Source organism: Hippopotamus amphibius, chromosome 12 (genome assembly GCF_030028045.1).
Source record: "Hippopotamus amphibius kiboko isolate mHipAmp2 chromosome 12, mHipAmp2.hap2, whole genome shotgun sequence".
Taxonomy (NCBI): domain Eukaryota; kingdom Metazoa; phylum Chordata; class Mammalia; order Artiodactyla; family Hippopotamidae; genus Hippopotamus; species Hippopotamus amphibius.
This window is the reverse complement of record NC_080197.1, coordinates 36,158,106-36,179,614: the sequence shown is the minus strand read 5'-3', so window position 1 is coordinate 36,179,614 and position 21,509 is coordinate 36,158,106. Positions and strand designations below refer to the sequence as shown.

At 38.3% G+C, this 21,509-nt stretch overlaps 2 protein-coding genes across 8 annotated transcripts in view; one reads left to right on the top strand and one right to left on the bottom strand.

Annotated features, from left to right (window-relative positions):
• Window positions 1-21,509, bottom strand: part of KIZ (kizuna centrosomal protein) — a 126,276-nt gene that overhangs the window by 83,998 nt on the left and 20,769 nt on the right. For all 7 annotated transcript variants that reach the window (XM_057701324.1, XM_057701325.1, XM_057701327.1 and 4 more), the window contains exon 4: window positions 18,849-18,941. In XM_057701324.1, coding sequence (XP_057557307.1) covers window positions 18,849-18,941 — 93 coding nt within the window. The remainder of the gene's footprint in view (window positions 1-18,848; window positions 18,942-21,509) is intronic.
• On the top strand, window positions 5,442-6,042 carry LOC130832684 (60S ribosomal protein L11-like). The gene has a single exon (XM_057701329.1). It carries the CDS (start codon window positions 5,459-5,461, stop codon window positions 5,990-5,992), a length of 534 nt encoding a protein of 177 aa, XP_057557312.1. The 5' UTR covers window positions 5,442-5,458; the 3' UTR covers window positions 5,993-6,042.

Below are 21,509 nucleotides of genomic sequence, written 5' to 3'. Positions count from 1 at the left end.
AAAGCCAAAAAAGAGAGAGAATCTTGAGAGCAAAAATAGAGAAGTGACTCCTCACATAAAAGGGATCCTCAATAAGAGTTACAGGTGACTTATGATCAGAAATCTGTGGAGGCCAGTAGGCAGTAAGATAACACAATCAAAGTGCTAAAATGAAAAGAATGTCAATCAAGAATTCTATAGCCAGCAAAACCTTCCTTCAAAAATGAAGGAGAGGAATTTCCCTGGTGGTCCAGTGGTTAAGACTCTGCACTTCCACGGCAGGGGACATGGGTTTGATCCCTGATTGGGAAACTAAGATCCCACATGCCATGTGGCACAGTCAAAAAAAAAAAAAAAAAAAAAAAGAAGGCAAAATTAAGGTGTTCCTCATTAAACAAACTAAAGACAGAATTTGTTCCAACCATACCTTCCCTACAAGGAAAACTACAAGGAGTCCTTCAGGCTGAAACAGAAAAACACAACACAGTAACTTAAGTCTGCATTAAGCTACATGTAAAAGAATGAAATTAGAACACTTCCTAACACCATACACAAAAATAAACTCAAAATGGATTAAAGACCGAAATGTAAGGCCAGACACCATAAAACTCTTAGAGGAAAACACAGGCAGAACACTCTATGACATACATCAAAGCAAGATCCTTTTGGACCCACCTCCTAGAATCATGGAAATAAAATCAAGAATAAACAAAAGGAACCTAATGAAACTTAAAAGCTTTTGTACAGCGAAAGAAACCACAAGCAAGACAAGAAGGCAACCCTCAGAATGAGAGAAAATACTTGCCAATGAAGCAACTGACAAAGGATTAATCTCCAAAATATATAAGCAGCTCAAGAAGCTTAATACCAAAGAAGCAAATAACCCAATCCACAAATGGGCGGAAGACCCAAATAGACATTTCTCCAAAGAAGACATGCAGGTGGCTAACAAACACATGAAAAGAGGCTCAACATCACTAATCATCAGAGAAATGCAAGTCAAAGCCACAATGAGGTATCACCTCACACCAGTCAGAATGGCCATCATCACAAAATCTAGAAACAATAAATGTTGGAGAGGGTGTGGAGAAAAGGGAACTCTCCTGCACTGTTGGTGGGAATGTAAGCTGGTACAGCCACTATGGAAAACAGTTTGGAGGTTCCTTAAAAAACTAAAAATGGAACTACCATATGACCCAGTAATCCCACTCCTGGGCATACACCCAGAGAAAACCATAATCCAAAAAGAAACATGTACCATAATGTTCCTTGCAGCACTATTTACAATAGCCAGGACATGGAAGCAACCTAAATGCCCATGAACAGCTGAATGGATAAAGAAGATGTGGCACATATATACAATGGAATATCACTCAGTCATAAAAAGGAATGAAACTGAACTATATGTAATGAGGTGGATAGACCCAGAGACTGTCATACAGAGCGAAGTAAGCCAGAAAGAGAAAAACAAATACTGTATGCTAACTCATATATATGGAATCTGAAGAATTGGTACTGATGAACCCAGTGACAGGGCAAGAGTGGAGATGCAGATGTAGAGAATGGACTTGAGGACACAGGCTTGGGGGGGGCAGTGAAGGGGAAGCTGGGACAAAGTCAGAGAGTAGCACTGACACAGACACACTACCAAACGTAAAATAGATAGCTAGTGGGAAGTTGCTGTATAACAAAGGGAGATCAACTCGATGATGGGTGATGCTTTAGAGGGCCAGGACAGGGAGGGTGGGAGGGAGTCACGGGAGGGAGGGGATATGGGGATATATGTATAAATACAGCTGATTCACTTTAGTGTACCTCAAAAATTGGTACAAAAGTGTAAAGCGAGTATATTCCAATAAAGAGCTTAAAAATAAAAAAGAAATAAATAGCACTGCTAAGGGTCACTCCATCCGTAAATATGTATTTAACTATATTGCTACATATAAAAGCATAAATACATTTTTCGTGTAACTCTTGTTTTCTCCTATATGATTTAAAAGACAAGTGCATCAAGCAATAATTATAAATCTACATTGATGAGCAACATATTAGATATAGAGACAGTTTGTATTACAATAATATCACAAAGGAGCAGAAGAGGAATGGAGCTATATAGGAGCAAAGTTTTTGCATGCTACTGAAATGAATTATTAATCCAAACTACATTATTATAAGCTAAGATGTTAATTACAATGCCAAGGTACCTACAATAAAAGAAATGACAGAGAATTAAAACAGTACACTAGAAAGTATATATTTAATGCAAAAGAAGACAGAATGAGGTATTAAAGGATCAAAAAAGATATAACACAGTAAGTACCCTACATACAAATGAGTTCCGTTCCAAGAGAGCGTTTCTAAGTTCAATTTGTTCGTAAGTCCAACAAAGTTAGCCTAAGTACCCAGCTAATACAATCAGCTATATAGTACTGTACTGTAAATAGGTTTATAATACTTTTCACACAAATACATAAAAAACAAACACAAAAAAACCATTTTTAATCTTATAGTGCAGTACCTTGAAAAGTACAGTAGTACAGTACAACAGCTGGCATACAGGGCTGCCATCGAGTGAACAGGCAAGAAGAGTTTCTGACTGGAGGAGGGAGAGGAGGTGGGAGATGGTAGAGCTGAAGGATCGTCAGCAATATGAGATGGAGGGCAAGGAGCAATTTCATTCACACCTGACATCAATGGAACACACGTTCACATCTTTGAAAGTTCGCAACTTGAAGGTTTGTATATAGGGGACTTAACGTATATAGAAAACAAAGAGCAACATGGCAGATGCAAATTCTACCTTTTTAATAATTACATTAATTGTAAATGGGTTAAACACTACAATTAAAGCCAGAGACTGGCAGAATGGATTAAAAAAAAAATGATCCAACTATATGCTGTCTAATGAGACTCATTTTAATTCAAAGACACAAACAGCTTGAAAGCATAGGGAAGAGAAAAGATATACCAACAGAGCCCCATGGGGGAAAAATGTACTATGCAAACCGTACTAAAAGAAAGCTGGAGTGGCTATGTTAAAATTAGACACAATAGATTTTAAGACTCAAAATTGTTACTAGAGACAGGACATTTTACAATGATAAAAGGGCCATCTGCGAAAAAGATATAACTATTAGAAACATGTAAGTATATCTAACAACAAAGTCCTATCTGAAGTAAAAACTGAGAGAACTGGAAGGAGAAATAGACAATTCAACAGTAATAGCTGGAGACTTCAATACTTTACATTCAATAATGGATAAAACAACTAGATAGATTTATAAGGAAACAGAGGACCTGAACCAGCTATAAACCAACTAGACCTAACAAACATATAAAGAAGACTCCAGGGCTTCTTGGGTGGTGCAGTGATTAAGAATCTGCCTGCCAATGTAGGGGACACGGGTTCAAGCCCTGCTCCAGGAAGATCCCGCATGCCATGGGGCAACTAAGCCTGTGTGCCACATTTATTGAACCTGCACCTTAGAGCCCATGAGCCACAACTATTGAGCCCATGTGCTGCAACTACTGAAGCCCACGTGCCCAGAGCCCATGCTCTGCAACAAGAGAAGCCACGCCAATGAGGAGCCCATGCACCGCAAAGAAGAGTAGCCCCTGCTCGCTGCAACTAGAGAAAGCCTGTGTGCAGCAATGAAGACCCAACACAGTGAAGAAAGAAGAAAGGAAAGAAAGGAAAGAAAGGAAGGAAGGAAGGAAGGAAGGAGGAAAGAAATTTATTAAAAAAGAAAAGAGATTTCACCCACCAATAGTAGAACATAGAATATATGTTCTTCTTAAGTGTACATGGAACATTCTGCAAGATAGTCCCATATGTTGGGCCATAAATCAAGTCTCAATAATTTAAATGGATTAAAAAAATGTTCTCCGATGATAATGGAATGAAATTAGAATCAATAAAAGAAGGAAATTTGGCAAATTCACAAGTATGTAGAAATGAAATAAGAAACTCCTAAATAATTAATGGGTCAAAGAAGAAATCACAAAGGAAATTAGAAAACAGTTTAAGATAAATGAAAAGAAAAACACAAGACCCTAAAGCTGGGGCTTCCCTGGTGGAGTGGTTAAGAATCTGTCTACCAATGGAGGGGACACGGGTTCGAGCCCTGGTCCGGGAAGATCCCACATGCTGCGGGGCAACAAAGCCTGTGCAGCACAACTATTGAGCCTGTGCTCTAGAGCCTGCGAGCCACAACTACTGAGCCCAGTGCTACAACTACTGAAGCCTGGGGGCCTAGAGCGTGCTCCGCAACGAGAAGCCACCACAGTGAGAAGTCTGCGCATCGCAACAAAGTGTAGCCCCTGCTCTCCACAACTAGAGGAAGCCCTCGTGCAGCAACGAAGACCCAACGCAGCCAATAAATAAATAAATAAATAAATAAAAAGATCCTACAGCCCATGGGAAGAAGTAATTAGAGGGAAATTCAGAGCTGGAAAAGCTTATTAGAAAGAAGAAAGAGCTCAAATCAATAACCTAACCTTCCATGCTAAGAAATTAGAAAAAGAAAAGCAAACTAAATCCAAAGCAAGCAGAAGGAAGGAAATACTATTAGAGCAGAAATAAATGAATTAGAGAACAGAAAAGCTAGAGACAATCAACAAAACCAAAAGCTAATTCACTGAAAAGATTCACAGATTGACATGCGTTTAGCTAGGCTGACCAAGGCAAAAAGAAGACTTAAATTATTAAAATCAGAAATGAAATTGGTACTTTGTTACCAACCAAACAGATACAAAAAAGTTGGGGGAATACTATGAATAACTGTTTGCCAACAAATTAGACAACCTAGACAAAATGGACAAATTCTTAGAAAGACACAACTCCAAAATTCACTCAAGAAGAAACAGAAAATCTGATAAGCCTAAAACAAATTAAGCAACTGAATTAGTAATCAAAAAACTTCCCACAAAGAGAAGCACAGGACTAAAAGGTTTCAATGGTGAACTCTACCAGCCATTTGAAGAATTAACACCAATTCTTCAGAATTAACACCAATCCTTCATACTCTTCCAAAAACAGGTGAGGAAAAAATATTTCACAACTCATTCTGTGAGGCCAGCCCTAACACCAAAAATGGACAAAGACATAACAATAAAGAAAACTATAGATCAACACTTCTGATGAATATAGATGTACAAATTCTCAATAAAATATTAGCAAACCAAATTCAGCATAATATACACGGGGTTATATTCCATGACCAAGTAGGATTTTTCCCAGGAATGCAAAGTTAGTTTAACATATGAAAATCAAGTGATATAATATACCATGTTAGTAGAATAAAGAACAAATAAAAAACTCAAATTCTTATCTCCGTAAACATAGAAAAAGCATTAGACAAAATACAACGTGTTCATGATTTTAAAAAACTCAACAAACAAGGACTAGAAGGGAACTCCCTAACCTGATAAAGTGCATCTATGAAAAACCCATAGCTACTTTCTCTTCCTGTCTCCCGTCATGGCGCAGGATCAAGGTGAGAAGGAGAACACCATGCGGGAACTTCGCATCCGCAAACTCTGCCTCAACATCTGCGTGGGGGAGAGTGGAGACAGGCTGACCCGGGCAGCCAAGGTGTTGGAGCAGCTCACAGGCCAGACCCCCGTTTTCTCCAAAGCTAGATACACCGTCAGACCCTTTGGCATCAGGAGAAATGAAAAGATTGCCGTCCACTGCACAGTCCGTGGGGCCAAGGCAGAAGAAATCCTGGAGAAAGGTCTAAAGGTGCGAGAGTATGAGTTAAGAAAAAATAACTTCTCAGATACTGGAAACTTTGGCTTTGGGATCCAAGAACACATCGATCTGGGGATCAAATATGACCCAAGCATTGGTATCTACGGCCTGGACTTCTATGTGGTGCTGGGTAGGCCGGGTTTCAGCATCGCAGACAAGAAACGCAGGACAGGCTGCATTGGGGCCAAATACAGAATCAGTAAAGAGGCCATGCGCTGGTTCCAGCAGAAGTATGATGGGATCATCCTTCCTGGCAAATAAATTCCCTTCTATCCAAAAGGCTAATAAAAACTTTTCAGTCAAATGTACAATTACTGTTGTGTGTTCTGTGAAAGGAGCCTGGCCATAACCAAGTCCTTGGACCTCAAGCCACTTAAAGCTTCGATGGGAATAGCTGGTAACAACCCTGTCATCCCCCCCGCAATGGATGCCAGTGTTTCCTGGCAGATGCAAACCTGAGAGCTTCGCAGCACTGCCTGTGCTCACCACACCCTTGTTGACAGGCTGTGTGCAGTGGCCCTGTGGAAACTGATTGTATAGGGGAGGGTGTGGTTGGGGCTGGGTATGAATTTAGAGCCTTGATTAAAGTAGGGTGCAGGGCTCCCCTCTATTCAGTGATTCTTTGCTTCACTAGAGGTTTTATCAGAACTGATGTCTGAAAGGATCAGAGGCTTTGGTGTTGTGCTTGGGGCCAAATATTGGACTCACTTTTCCTTTAAAATGAGGAGAATCTAGGGTTTGTGAGAGTATAAGTAGAGAAAGGGGATGACTTTTGAGACACATTGCCTGGATTTGATTCCTTGCCCTGTGTTTTATTAGCTGTGTTACCTTAAATCTGCCTCAGTTTCCCCATATGTACTGTGCAGGCAATAATAGTTATATCCTTCAGGGTTAAATGGTGTAATACTTGTAGAATGCTTAAACTTGTACCAGGCACATAATGTTCAAAAAGGACTAATTTTGTGAGAAATGTGACTCATCAGTTTGTTTCCCCTTTGATATGAAAGTGGAACTTGTCTGTATTTTTCCAGGTCACTTTGAAGCAGTGATGTTCAAAAGCCACCATTTCTCTACTGGACACAGTACTTGGCCAGTGGTTGATAGTTTAAATTTTGAGCACAAGTTAACTCTAATTTACTCACTTGTGACTAATGAGTTCCGTTGTCCCTGGGCCACCTTTTCATTGCTGTTAAATGGTTCTCTAATTTATTAGCTGCTTTTGTAGGTATTTTTAAACCTTGAGATTATTTGGTATGCCTAACTTTTAATGAAGATATGACTTATTTTGTATTCTTGATAAAATCTTGTCCGTCAGATCCAGATGCTTAAAGGGGAGAGTCATGAACTGTGTTAGCATAAACTTTTTGTTTCACTTAAAACATCAATGTGCATTCACTTCTCAGTCTTTTACTGCGGGCCACCACTTTGTAAACAGAGTAAAAACTTGTGAAGGAGCCCAGTTCATTTGTTTCAGCTTCATTTTTATGCGGAGGGGTCCTCATTGTTTAACATCTGTAATTACACTAATAACTACAACTGAAATAAACATCTTTGAGAACTAAAAAAAAAAAAAAAAACCCATAGCTAACATCATAGTCAATGGTGAAAGACCAAAAGCTTTCTTTCCCTCTGATCAAAGTTAACACAAGAATGTCTGCTGTTAACACTTCTACTGAACACCATACTACAGGTTTTAGCCAGTGCAGTAGGCATGAAAAAGAAATGAAAGGCATCTATAAAGGAAGAAGTAAAACTATTTGCAGATGGCATGATCTTGTATAAAGGATTCCACAAGAACAATTAGAGCTGATAAACAAGGTCAGCATTCGGTGTTCAAGGAACATAAGACTTAAAATTGTTGAGATGACAATATTCTCAAATTGATTTACACAATACAAACTCTTATCAAAATCCCAGCTGGCTTTTTTGCAGAAAATGGTAAGCTAACACTAAAATTTATATAGAAATAAAGAGACCTAGAATAGCCAAAACAATTTTCTAAAGAAGAGAAAAGTTGGAAGACTCACTCTTCCCGATTTCAAAACTTACTATAAAATGAGGGGCAATTTAAACTGCACTGGCATAAAGATAGACATACAGATCAATAGAATAGAACTGAGAGTCCAGAAATAAATCCGTGCATCTACACTCAATGGACTTTTTTTTTTAAGACATTATTTTTAGAGCAGTTTTAGGTTCAAGGCTAGAAGGGGGTGGAACTGTTATTTCCCTTGCTCCATGTAGGAGGCGAGAGCCTTCTGGAGCTGGGTCTTTTCCTTCCCTCAGGTCAGTTAGGCTCTGGCTAAACAGCTTCTCTTGAGGGCAGACCTTGTTAATAACAGAGAGCTCTGGCTTCTCTCCCCCTCGCGCTCCCCTCTCCCTCCCTGACAGTCACTGTGAGGACCTGGTAGAACTAGAGCTAAAACTCACAAAAGTGTGGGGGCCCCTGTGGCTGGGTCCCCCGCAGTTTGTCTCACAGACCTGCCCACACTGAGCCTCGTCAGTTACGGTTCCAGTTTCTGCGTCCCAGCACTCCGTCCTAGACTGCGTCCCCAGCTCTGCTCTAGGAAGCTGTCACTCTCTGTAGTCACCTGTTGGTCTCTCCAGCTTTAGGGACAGTATATTGCCCTGTGACCTCACTTCTGTCAGATCTAAGAAGAGTTGTTATTTTTTGGTTTGTTCAGCTTTTTCCTTGGTAGGATGGAGTAGTGACTTCCAAGTTTCTTACACATTGCACCAGAAACTGAAAACACTGTAATTTTAAGAGCTGTGTACTATCCTATTCTACAGATGTTCCATAAATTATTTCACCAGTCTTGTTTTCATGGATCTTGGTCTGCTTCCCACCACCTACCCTCCAAACCATGCATGATAATTATCCCTGAGTGTATGACTCTCCACACATGTGAGCAGGACAGCCTCCCAGAACTGAAATCTCTCTGTCAAGACAGGCTTACAGGATACTACCATGTCACTGTCCAAAGAGGCCATTATATCATTATTAAGAATTTTCAATTATACCACATGGTTTATACAACAAAACTGTATTAATCAACATTCTGATTCCTTGATACGAACAGTATTTGTGACATAATATGTCTTCTATTATCAATAACAAAGAAGTTTTAAAAGAGGTAAATATCACTGATTACCACTACCCTAATCTAACAGCTACTTTCATTTTTCCTGTACTCAAACAAAAAGTTATTTAAATACATGGTTCCAAGTGATGGGTTACTGTGGAGGGCTTCCACTGGCCGTATGCTGGGGACTCTGAGTATACACACAATAGTGGTCATTTAGTGAAAACCTGAGGCCAATCAATGATCAGTCTTATGAGTCTGAGGCCTTGTTTTTTCACTTTCAAGACGAATTTAGGGAGTATTAATGAACCATACCAGAATTAACTCAGCACTGGGAATATACTGCATTCCTAAGTACCTGCCTCTTTGTTGGTCTGCTTAAGGCCAAGATATGAAGTCAAAGGGTAGGTAGGTCTTAGAGAAGAGAAAGCCCCCTGCGGAGGGACAAAGGAAGTGCCCCTGAGTTACTCCTTTCAATCAGTTCCTCTCTAACTCCTCTGACCCACTAAGAAAAGCAAAAGACTCCAGGCCCATTCCCATTCCCAGTGGACAAAGAACCCAGAGGGCCAAGAACTGGAGAGAACTGAACAGAAACAACAAAATGTAAATGGTAACCTGCACAAGCAACAAAAATAGCACGTACCCACGATTTAAATGCCTCCAGAACAGCAGAAAGTGAAAACAGTGGCCACTCCAAGACGGCACTGTTAACAAAGAGTACTTCCTGAAATCAGAAGCCACAACTCTCTGATAGCAAATAGTTTTTAGGTGCCAATTTTGCCAAACTTTGTAGAATATGGAACTCTGGTCCTCAACAAACTCTAGTAATATACTGATTAATGAGAACATTACATATCAGTGTCTATAATAAATCAATAAATTGTTTATAGTTTGCCTCATTTGTTTTATCATTCTCTCCCCTTTGACACACGTGCATGTGTATACGTGTATATGCACACACACCATTTTCTCCTGAACCATTTGAAGGTAACTTGCAGACACACAGCCTCTCTCCCCTAAACACCTGAGTGCGTACTTCCGAAGCACAGGGACATTCCCTTTCATGAGCAGAGTTTAATGGCCAAAGTCAGGAAATTTAATATTGATACACTGACACATTTCATTCCAGAGTCCACATTCAATTGGCACAGTAATGTATACTGCCCCTCCCCCTTCCCTCTCCTCACTGCTAACTACTAGTTTGTTTTCTAATATTTGTTGTGGCTTCTTTCACTTGGCATATTCAGGGTCTCTCCATATTGTATCAGGTATAAGTATTTCATTCTCTTTAATGGCTGAATAATATTTCAATGCATGGATATACCATATTTTGTTTATCCATTTGTCAGATTATGGACATTTGAGTGTTTCCACTTTTCAGCTGTTAAGAATACTGCTGCCATGAACACTTGTGTACAAGATTTTGTATAGGTATATGTCTTCACCTCTTTTGAGTGTGGAGTTTTTGGGTCACATGGTAACTATGTAGTGAGTACGTTGGTACACAACGGTAACATTTGAGAAACTGTGAACTGTTTTCCAAAGTGGCTGTACCATTTTACATTCCCACCAGCAATAATTTAAACTTGCATAACCAAAAATGCACAAGAAACCTGCAAAAATTAATTGCTGCCCACTATAAGGCAATGCTACATCTGAAATGGCTCAACATTTGCAAAATAAAATATTGGCTCCAGTAAAATACAAGCTGGGCTTCCACAGGTTAGCAGCTTTCCCATTTGCTGAGATTGGCACTGACACAGCTGTCTTTTTTTTTTTAAATAGTCTGTCATTTTGTTAGCCTAGCAACAGGAAATAGGGTGGTCTTTAATCTTGAAATTCTGAACATTATTATGTGTCTTCTCAAAGCAGCTTCTGAGCCAGGGAAGCTGAAGAGAAAAATGCCGTGTTTCACACTATTGTTGACAGTGAAATAATATTAGGAATTGAAAAGTTTTTGAGAGACAGCTGTTATTGCGAAGGACGGAGTAGGTGTTAGTGTTTAAGGATCTGACATAATAATCAACTTCTCTATACCCTCCTATTACTTTCTGTAGTTAAGTGTCTGAAGTAAATCTATAATCCAAGGTTTTAGTTCATTTCTTCCTTTTCCTGTCACAGTTATCCATCTGCATCTCTTAGAAAATATTGGAGAGGAGATGTTACAACTGATACCACAGAAATATAAGGGATCATAAGACTATCATAAACAACTATACACCAACAAACTGGGCAACCTAGAAGAAGTGGATGAATTCAAAAAATCTGAACAGATCAGTTACTACTAATGAGATAGAACCAGTAATCAAAAACCTCCCGATAAACAAAACTCCAGGACTCCACTAGTGAATTCTACCAAACATTCAAAGAAGTATACATACCAATACCTCTCAAACTTTTCCAAAACACAGAAAAGGAAGTAACTCTTCCAAACTCATTTTATGAGGCCAGTATTACCCTGATAAAAAAACCAGACAAAGATGCCACAAGAAAAGAAAGTTACAGGCCAATATTCTTGATCAATGTAGATGCAAAACTCCTAAAAAATATTAGCAAACCGAATTCAACAATATTTTTTTTTTGGCTACACTGCGTGCTTTGTGGGATCTTAGTTCCCCAACCAGGTATTAAACCCAGGCCACAGCAGTGAAAGCACCAAGTCCTAACCAGTGGACCACCAGGGAATTTCTAAGAATATACTAAAAGGCTCATACGTTACAATAAAGTAGAATTTATTCCAGGGATACAAGGATGGTTCAATATCTGCAAATCAGTAAATGTGATACACCACATTAAGAAAATGAAGGATAAATGTCATATGATCATCTTAATAAATGTAGAAAAAATATTCGACAAAATTCAACGACCATTATGAAAACTATCAACAAAGCAGGTACAGAGAGAACATATCTCAACATAATAAAAGCAATATAGGGCAAGCCCTCAGCTAACAACATACTCAATGATGAAAAGCTGAAAGCTTTTCCTCTAAGATCAAGAATAAGACAAGGATTCCCACTCTTGCCATTTTTATTCAATATAGTAGTGGAAGTCCTAGCCAGAACAATTAGGTAAGAAAAAGAAATAAAAGGCATCTACACTGGAGAGGAACAAGTAAACTGTCACTATTTGCATATGATATGTATTATATATAGAAAACCCTTAAAGACTCAATCAGAAAACTGTTAGAGCTAATAAACCAATTCAGTAAGGCTGCAGAAAACAAAAGCAATATGCAAAAATATGTTGAGTTTCTATACATTAATAATGAAATACCAGAAAGGGAAATTAATGATCCCATTCATAACTACATAAAAAATACCTAGGAATAAATATAACAAAGAAAGTGAAAGACTGTATATTTAAAACTATAAGACATTAATGAAAAAAACTGAAGAAGACACAAATAAAGGGAAAGATAGTCTGTGCGCATGGATTAGAAGAATTAATATTGCTAAGATGTCCATACTACTCAAAGCAATCTACAGATTCAATGTAATCGCTATCAAAATTCCAATGGAATTTTTCACAGAAACAGAACAATCTTAAAATATGTGTGGAAACACAAAAGACCCAAATAACCAAAGCAATCTTGAGAAAGAAAAGCAAAGCTGGAGGCATCATGCTCTTTTATTTTGAAATATATTACAAAGCTACAGTAATTAAAACAGTATGGTATTTGCATTAAAAACAGACACATACATCAATGGAACAGAATAGAGACCCTAGAAATAAACCCACACATATGGCCAATTAATTTACAACAAAGGAGCCAAGAACATACAATGGAAAAAGGACAGTCTCTTCAATAAATGGTATTGGGAAAACTAGACAGCCACATGCAAAAGAACGAAGCTAGATCACCATCTAACACCATATACAAAAATTAACTCAAAATGGATTAAAGACTTGAATGTTTTATAAAACCATAAAACTCCTAGAAGAAAACACAGGTGGTAAGCTCCTTGACATAAGTCCTTGGCAATGATTTTTGAATCTGACACAAAAAGCAAAAGCAACAAAAGCAAAAATAAACAAGCGAGACTACATCAAACTAAAAAGCTTCTGCACAGCAAAGGAAACCATCAACAAAAAGGCAACTTACTGAATGGGAGGAAATATTTGCAAATGATGTATCTGATAAGGGGCCAGTTATCCAAAATATATAAAGAACTCATACAACTCAAGAGCAAAAAACTTATCTGATTAAAAAATGGGCAGAAAAATCTGAATAGACATTTTTCCAAAGAAGACATAGAAATGGCCAACAAGTACATGAAAACATGCTCAACTTCACTAATCATCAAGGAAATGCAAATCAAAACCACAATTAGATACATCACTTCACACATGTTAGAATGACTATTATCAAAAAACAAGAAATAACAAGTGTTGGTGAGGATGTGGAGAAAAGGGAACCCTTGTGCACTGTTGGTGGGAATGTAAGCTGGTGCAGCCACTATGAAAACAATATGGAGATTCCTCAAAAACTTAAAAATAGAACTACAATATGATCCAGCAATCCCACTTCTGGGTATTTAACTGAACAAAATGAGAACACTATCTTAAAAAGATATCTGCACCCCCAGGTACACTGCAGCATTATTTACAACAGCCAAGATATGGAAGCAATCTATGTATCCAATGATGGCTGAATGGATAAAGAAGTGGTAAAAATATACAATGGCATATTACTCAGCTATAAAAAAGGAAATCCTGCCATTTGCAATAATGTGGATGGACTTTGAGGCATTATACTAAGTGAAATAAGTCAGACAAATACCATATGATCTCTCTTACATTTGGAATCTAAAACAAACAAACACAAACCAAGTTCATGGATACAGAGAACAGAATGATGATTGCCAGAGATGGGGGGTGGGGGGGTGGGTAGGGGGTGAAAGAAATGGGTAAAATTATTTTTTAGTTTAAATAAATTGAAAACATTGGGAGCTGAGGAAAGAGATAGCTAGCAAATGAATACGGTTGAAAATATGCTTAAAATCAGGAGTTCATCTTTACTGGGGGAAAGGTGAGAGGACATACGATGGAGACAGCAGCAAGTTTAGAACGGCTGTAATGATGTCTCAGTTAATAATCACCAACTACAGTTTTCAAAGCAGGTGGATCTTGACCATTACTGTACTTTGAAAAACATATTTATGTTACACTTCATGTTTTGCAGAATGTTGAGGCAATCTTTATTTTTTCTTATTATTTTTCCCCCACAGACAAGGAATTGGTAAGTATCAAGATGAACACAGAATGGAAAAATGGAGCTGTCAGACCTAATTTCCAGCTTTTCACACAGTACAATTACTGCTCTTAGTTTCTACGTAAACAAGTCCTTAAGTCACATTGAAAAGATTTCCAAAAATGCCTTAATAAAAATTTACATATAACAATTTTGAAGGAATTATTTTACTTTATTGTTATAAACTGAATTGTGCACACCCTCCCCCTACCCCAAGATTCTTATGTTGAAGCCCAAACCCCCAAGGAAACTATATTTGGAGATGGGACTTTGAAGGAGGTAACTAAGGTTAAATGAGGTCGATTAATCCAACAGACTGATGTCCTTAGAAGAGACCAGAGATCTCTCTCCACACACGTGCACAGAGAAAAGGACACACGAGGACCCAGAGAGAGGACAGTCATCTGCAAACCAAAGAGCGCTCTCACCAGAAACCACCCCAGCTGGCACCTAGATTTTAGACGTCTAGCCCCCCGAAGTGTGAGAAAATAAATCTGTTCTTTAAGCTACCTAGTCTGTGCTATTTTGTTATAGCAGCCCAGGCTGATTAAGACACCATGACAACGTGATTTTTAACTCTTCTTTTTGTCACTGGGATGGATTAAAGACTCAACCAAATTTTCACAACTGAGGCCAAATGTAGATGTTACTGGACATTGAATCCAATAGAGGTTGTAACTACCTAAATTTTAAAATGGGAGCATTAAATTCAGGCTTCAGAGGTATGTCCTGTAAGTTATTCTGTATCATAATCATGCTAAAATCATTTATTATGAGTTGTTACCACCAGGGGCTTTACTTCCCGTTGCCTAATTGGCAGGTAGCCTCTCTGTTCCCACTCCCACAGGTAAGTGGTAGAAAGCCAGGACACCCTCATACGGTCACCCCAGTGGAGAAGGAAGATGGTTGAATATGAATCTGAAGTGTATGTCTAACTTCTTATTCAATTCAACCAGTACAAAATCAGATCTCACCTGATTCAGCTGGACTATTATAGCACCAAGGGAGACCATTTCACTTTCTCCAAAGGTTAGGTGAAAATGCAGCATCTAAATGAATAACTGAAATATTTCACAGGATATGGCGAGGCTGTTTTTATGCGACCAGGAATTTCTCCCAACTTTCGAGGAGCATTCCACCTATACTACCTTGGAAGGCAATGTAGCAAGATGGCTAATGACATGGACGCGGAAGCCACGTGGTCTGGGTTTGAACCTGGGCTCCACCTAGCAATGTAGTCTTGGACAAGGTAACCAACTTCTCTGGGCCTTCCTCTAAAAGGAGGATAACAATAGTATCTACTTCCAGGACTGCTGACAGGATTAGATGAGTCGATGAATATAAAGTGCTCAATGCTGCCCCTGACAGAATAAGTGCACAGTGACTGTTCCCCATTGTTACTATTAGGATTAGAAGCAGAAGTAACACCCTGCACAGCCATTCTCCGCGTGACCCTTGCAGGGAGGTTTATAACAGTGGAAGTGGAACTCCCCAACCAGCCTTCAGTCCTGTGATAGAGTTCTCTGGTCCTCCACATTCTCCAGCCCTGGCAGAGTATAATCTTTCTGTGAAGTATCCAGTTTACTTCTGCTTTTAGTAGAATATATTTCACAGTGTAACAGTTCAAAGAAACTTCACAAACCCCACCTTAAAGTTCATGCTCTCATTCACAAATGCCATCTCCACCTCTCCTGGGTGCATATGTTTTGATGTGTTTTTATGTATATGTGCTAGTCACTGTTGATACAAAAAAACTGGGCAAAAAGAAGAACATGCCTCAGACCAATAGAATGAGAGTTCACCTCAAAATAAAAAATGACAATGTATAATAGAGAAGGATTACTATATTATAGTAAAATTTGTGAGGATTCAAATGGGGACTGGAACTTTGTCTTTTCTATTAGCAACAAGAGTTTACTAAGTAGGCTAATACTAGAAACAAGCTTGGGGGTGTGAACAGATCAATGATGATGAACACATGACTCTGAAGAGCAGCCACTGGATGCATGAAAACACTGGATGTACTATTATGAAACTGAGTTTAAGTTCAACATCGAAAAAACAGACAACTACTACCTGATCATTGTTCTCAGTAGAGCATCCAAGTTACTGCTTCTGGCTGCAAGCTGCACAACCACTTTTTAAATATATCTTTTTACAACTCAGAATTATCATTAATTTGACAGCTCCTCTCTCACTCACTGGCGTTTTCTATCTCAATGGCCACCCCAACTCAAGCCCTTGGTTCATTCCTCGAGTCTGAACAAACCCTGGTTTCCTTGCCCCGTGAGCTCCTTCCTCCAGTGCATCCTGCACAGCACTGCCAGCCCCGCCTTCCTGCATCTGTGATTTAACTGCTCTGAGCCCCAGTCCTCCCTTCACCTGCCCCATCACACACACACATTGATTCCAGGGGGAAATCTCAATCCTCGAGCCTAGGACTGAGTTCCATGATGCCCCTTTCCAAGCTCACTTTCTCTGACTTCCTTGCAAGAACATTAGCCTTTAGCCAGACTGATGGCTATCCACTGGGCTTCCTGCTTCCACTCCCTCCCTCACAACATCTTCAGACTTGAGAATGTCTATCACATCCCAGCGACTAGCATCCTCCTCACTCTTCACACAGCTCACACACCACCTCCTCCCCCAGGCAGTGGAGGACTCATTGTAGAGGAAGCAAAATCTTGCTTTCCCATGTAGCTGGCACTCAGAACACATTATTCTGGGCCTCAGAAAGAACATCACTTTGTGGGAAGCACCTCAAGGGCAAGCATCATGGAGTTCCTAGAAGGACCTGCCATGGCTTCCCAAACAGAGTACTCGCTCAAGGATGATCTACTGAATTCAACCACTGTGCTCAGGCCAGTCCCTGGAGACCAGCACTCTGGGCACAGAGACTAATTCATGTGACTGCTGAAAAAAGAAGAGCACAGATTTCCACTGAGAGATAAAATGTACTCCATTGATAAGGAATTGTTCTGGTTTAGTATATAATAAGTATTAACTAATTCAGGATTTTGCTGAAATATCTTTACCTTTTAACTGATAGACCATCAAGGGGAAATCGAAAAAGGCAAGCTATAAATGTCTCAAAATGTTACCTAATTGATCCTTACACACAGTCAATAGTCAAAGCTTTTAAGGAGATGACACTTTCCAGTAAAAAGGAAACACTTCTAATTATTTTATATAACATTTTAAGGAGATGTCAGCTATATGCCTCTTGCCCTAATTTTGATTGTGACTTAAAAGGAAACTATATAACTCTATGTAAGGTAAGGAATCAATGGTAGAAATAGAAAAAAAGTCTCCCCTTTTACTTAAGTACCATTGACACTGCCATACTAACAATGTGTCTATCAGGACCAGCATAGAAAGAACAAACTGGATTATAGATTAAAAAAACATGTCAATTATTTCATGACCAAATGTCAAACAGAAAAACTGCATGAATGGCTCAGAAGTCTATCACATCACACCACATTTGGTGTACATCTAATGGCAGAGAAATCATTTATCATTAAAGGCCTTTTTATATAGGTCAGGGTTGCTGGGGCTTGGTGTTTTGTATCTTACAGTTTAAAGAATGCTCTAAATTCTAGGTTTTTTAACTTTTTAATCTTTGGGAAGGAAAACTAAAACTTCCTATAAACTCAGATTAATGCCTGCTAATGCATGGAAAAAAGAAAAACTAAAACCTTGCTCCTACTATAAAAACAAAATAGTGTGGCCTCTGTTTCTTTTCTGATAAGAGTCTTAAATACCAAACAGTTAACTGCATAATAACATTTACTGGCAGCCAGGCAGCCTGCTTAGCAGATATATAAAGCAGGTAAAAGGAGAAAAAGTTAATTTCTTGGCTGAATGATTCCATCGGTAGCTATAGGGCAAACCTGAAAGTCTTTTAGTAAAGTAGCAGTTGATTCTTCTATCAATCTGTAGCACACATACTCTTCCAAGGAAAGCATTAAATATGAAAATCATATCCCGTTATCATCTGTTTCCAGCTTTCAGCCCAGTAAGCTTTTCTTAATGAATGCTGCAGCCTAAGGAGGAAGCACGCTGTTGGCTTCTCTGAATAATGGAGTGATGCTCCCATTTTTGCTTATTACAATATCGACTGGCTGAGGGGGTTTCACACATAGTCACAAGTGACTACTCTTGCCAGCATGCTCCAAGTTATTACAAGATGTTTTTAGACATTTCATCTAAAAGAGCTTTACTGCTTTTAGTGAAGAAAACATCTATGGTCTCGAACAGAATCATTTATATGGAGATAGGCGGGAGGATTAGAAGCCTGCATTACGGCAGATACATAGCAGAATTTATTTAAGTATTCCTTGCCGTTCTTTTTGTCTGTTGCTGAGATATGTAATCCTTTCTTCCCACTTTATCTATGAAAAGGTTAAAATGTACAAAATTATGTATACGAAGAAAAGAAGCAAAATGCCACATTTTGTTTATTTCTTATTTAAAACATTTCTGGAACTAAGAAAAAGGCAGCTACAAAGCATTATTTAGAAAAACACAATTTCACCTACTAACAACACTGAGGTTTTCTTTGGAATCTATCCCTTTTACCAGCCACAGTGACTGCCTTTCAGCCAATTTAATTGAATTATACATTACAGCAATACTCTATAAGCAAATGTCTTTAAATAATCACTTAAAGTTTAATCAAAAAGATTAAATAAGATGATTTTATTTACAATAGTATCTTAAAAGATGAACACTCCAAAAATCCTCTGTTAACAGAAAGCTTATCATTTTAATTTATTACCTTTTCTCTGTCTTCATCTTTCAGTTCACCTTTTTTCCCCAGGCCATCTTTTGAGAGTAGCTGCATCTTCTTAATTTGAGTCTCATATTCAATCTAAATATAAACAAAGTTTGATTTTGTGGAGGATAGTATTACAACTAGCACCTATCTATATTTTTCAGTCTTTACAACATAAAAGGAACAGTAAAGAGAAAGTAAAAGCTGATATTGCTGAGAAATACAATTTATCTTAGAAAACAGACAATTTCACAAATAACATATATCAAAAGCTGAATTCTATAAAATGTTACACATTTTAAATAAAATAATACTTGATGGATTTTTACTTAATCTTTCATCAATTCAGGAAATAGAATGTTGATATATTAAGCTATCACAAAAATCCAGTTACTTTATCATGAAAATAACACATTAGATGGTGCTTTCTCTGAAAAGTTCTGTCCTAAAAAAAGGAAGAGAAAGCAATCCTACTGATTTCTTATCTGTATGATATCCACATAATATCGTAGTCCTACTCATCACAGCAACTGAATAAATTGTTTGCTAGATCATCAACTGTAAACAAACTCCATTTTTTATGGATACAAACACACTGCAGACATCAATGATCAGCACCACAGACATCAAGTTTGCTCTGGCGCTAATAATTCATAAAGCTGTCTGCATCATTAACACACTATAATTGATGAAAGTGATTCCATCATAAAATGGCTTTTTCTTAAAAGCAATGCATAAAAAGCACTTTAATTCATACGTTAGTAATTAAAGCCTTAAAAAGTCCCTGCTTGTGGTCCATCACAGATAAGTATCAGAACATTTTCTAAATGAGGCAGTGATGTACTACAATTAGAAACACACCTATAAGATAACCAAATTAGAAAACTGTTTTCTTAGTTCTCAGTCTGAACACAAAATAGGCCCAAACTTTTGTTTTGACACACAAAAAGTGAACAGACAATAATAACCAAAATTAACTTGTCTCCCTCAAAATATCTTAAAAGGTATTATATGCTGCCCCATTTTTAGTAACAGTTAAGCAGGGACTTCTCTGTCAGAATGCTATTAACACAATAGATTGGCAGTAATGATATAGAGACCTAATTAAATCAAAGTCTCGTAAAGAGAGTAAAAATGACAAAACAATCCAAGAAAAGATTAAAAAAAAAAGGCAATTAATAAAATACAATTTACATCTCTCTGTTCTATATTTACTCCTTTGAACTCAATAGATATTTAATTTTTAACCCTAAGAGCTTTAAACAGGCATACTCTACAAATTCCAAGAGAAAATATCTTCAAAAAGAGATGAGGGATGATTTACAAAATAAACAGACAAAATGAGTAGAGATTTATTAAACTAATAAACCTTAAGCAAAAATTTTTTGTTCCTGTGGCTACAAATTTTTTTATGCTCTTTGAGATCAGCTATAAACATGCAAAGGGCATTGTACCTGATTTCCTCATTATGGGATCATATCAGAGCCACAACTCCCAAAGACAGAGCACTTCCTCATGGAAATAGCAAAGTATTATTCAATTCACTTTACTGAAGCAAAAAAGTGCTAACTGCGTTAGGGCTTTGTAAAGAACAGTAGGAAAAGTATATTCAAGACTCCAATGTACTGACAGATTGTTCTCAAAGCATCTGAAACATTTACTGAACTGTAGATACTCTTCCAAATTATTGATGCAAATAAAAACTGTACAATGTATTTGAAATTTTAAGTTACTATTATAAAGTGATAATTGATATAAACTGTAACTCTGCATGACCTAGGACCATGGATTGCCACCTAAAACTCTTTTTGCTCTCCTTCTTTGCCTGCTATTTATATATACGGTACTTGGTTATTATCATCCAATCCACGTCCTGAACACTGAAGAGCAGGAGCTCTCGAACACGCTCTGCAGGAGCCACAGGGCTCCCCAGTTCCACTCTCTCTTTTATTTGCATTTAAACAAAGGGTTCTACTATGTTTAAAAGGTGTTTTGTTGGTTTTTTTTTAAGTTTGGGAACACTGCACAGATGAATCTCTCCAAGACTTTGCAGCTAAAAATGTCCGACGAAGCAGTAGAGCATGTGTCCTCATCTGCATTTATTTCTCTGACCATCAGTCTTGCATGTTTTATTTCCTATTTCTTCTCCAATCAGGTCCCATGGGCCTCTTCTACCTCCACAATACATGAGGCCTTGCACTGCATCCTTTCTCTTGGGTGCACACTCAGGTCCCTATTCCCTTCTTGCCACGTGGCCTAGATTCCTCACAGTCAGAGTTGCTGTTTCAGAGGCCAAACCTCCCAGAACCTCTCTAAGGATAATGCCCTCATCTCCCAATCAGGAACTTGCTCTGTTCTGTACTGCTTCGCAGCGCTGGACTTGCTGCTGCCCACCTAAATTTAGGAGGCCTTTCCTACTCAATTCCTTACTCTGCACAGGCAATTCATTTCAGCTTAATTAATGGAATCTGCTGACAGGGATCAGGGGCTGTGGGAAGAGGACGTGGAGGTCCTGGCATCTCTGGGATCTCCCCATGCTCACAACACACCCTAGTTTGCACTGTTTCCTTCCTTTCTCCTGTATTCTTACTTACTTTCCTTCAATCTTCCCTTGTCACATCACCACTTGCCTGAAAGTGCCACTATTTCCTTTTTCATAGGCTT

Bases quoted from the DNA above. Each gene is read 5' to 3' on its own strand.
- LOC130832684 (XM_057701329.1), top strand. From the start codon at position 5,459: ATGGCGCAGGATCAAGGTGAGAAGGAGAACACCATGCGGGAACTTCGC.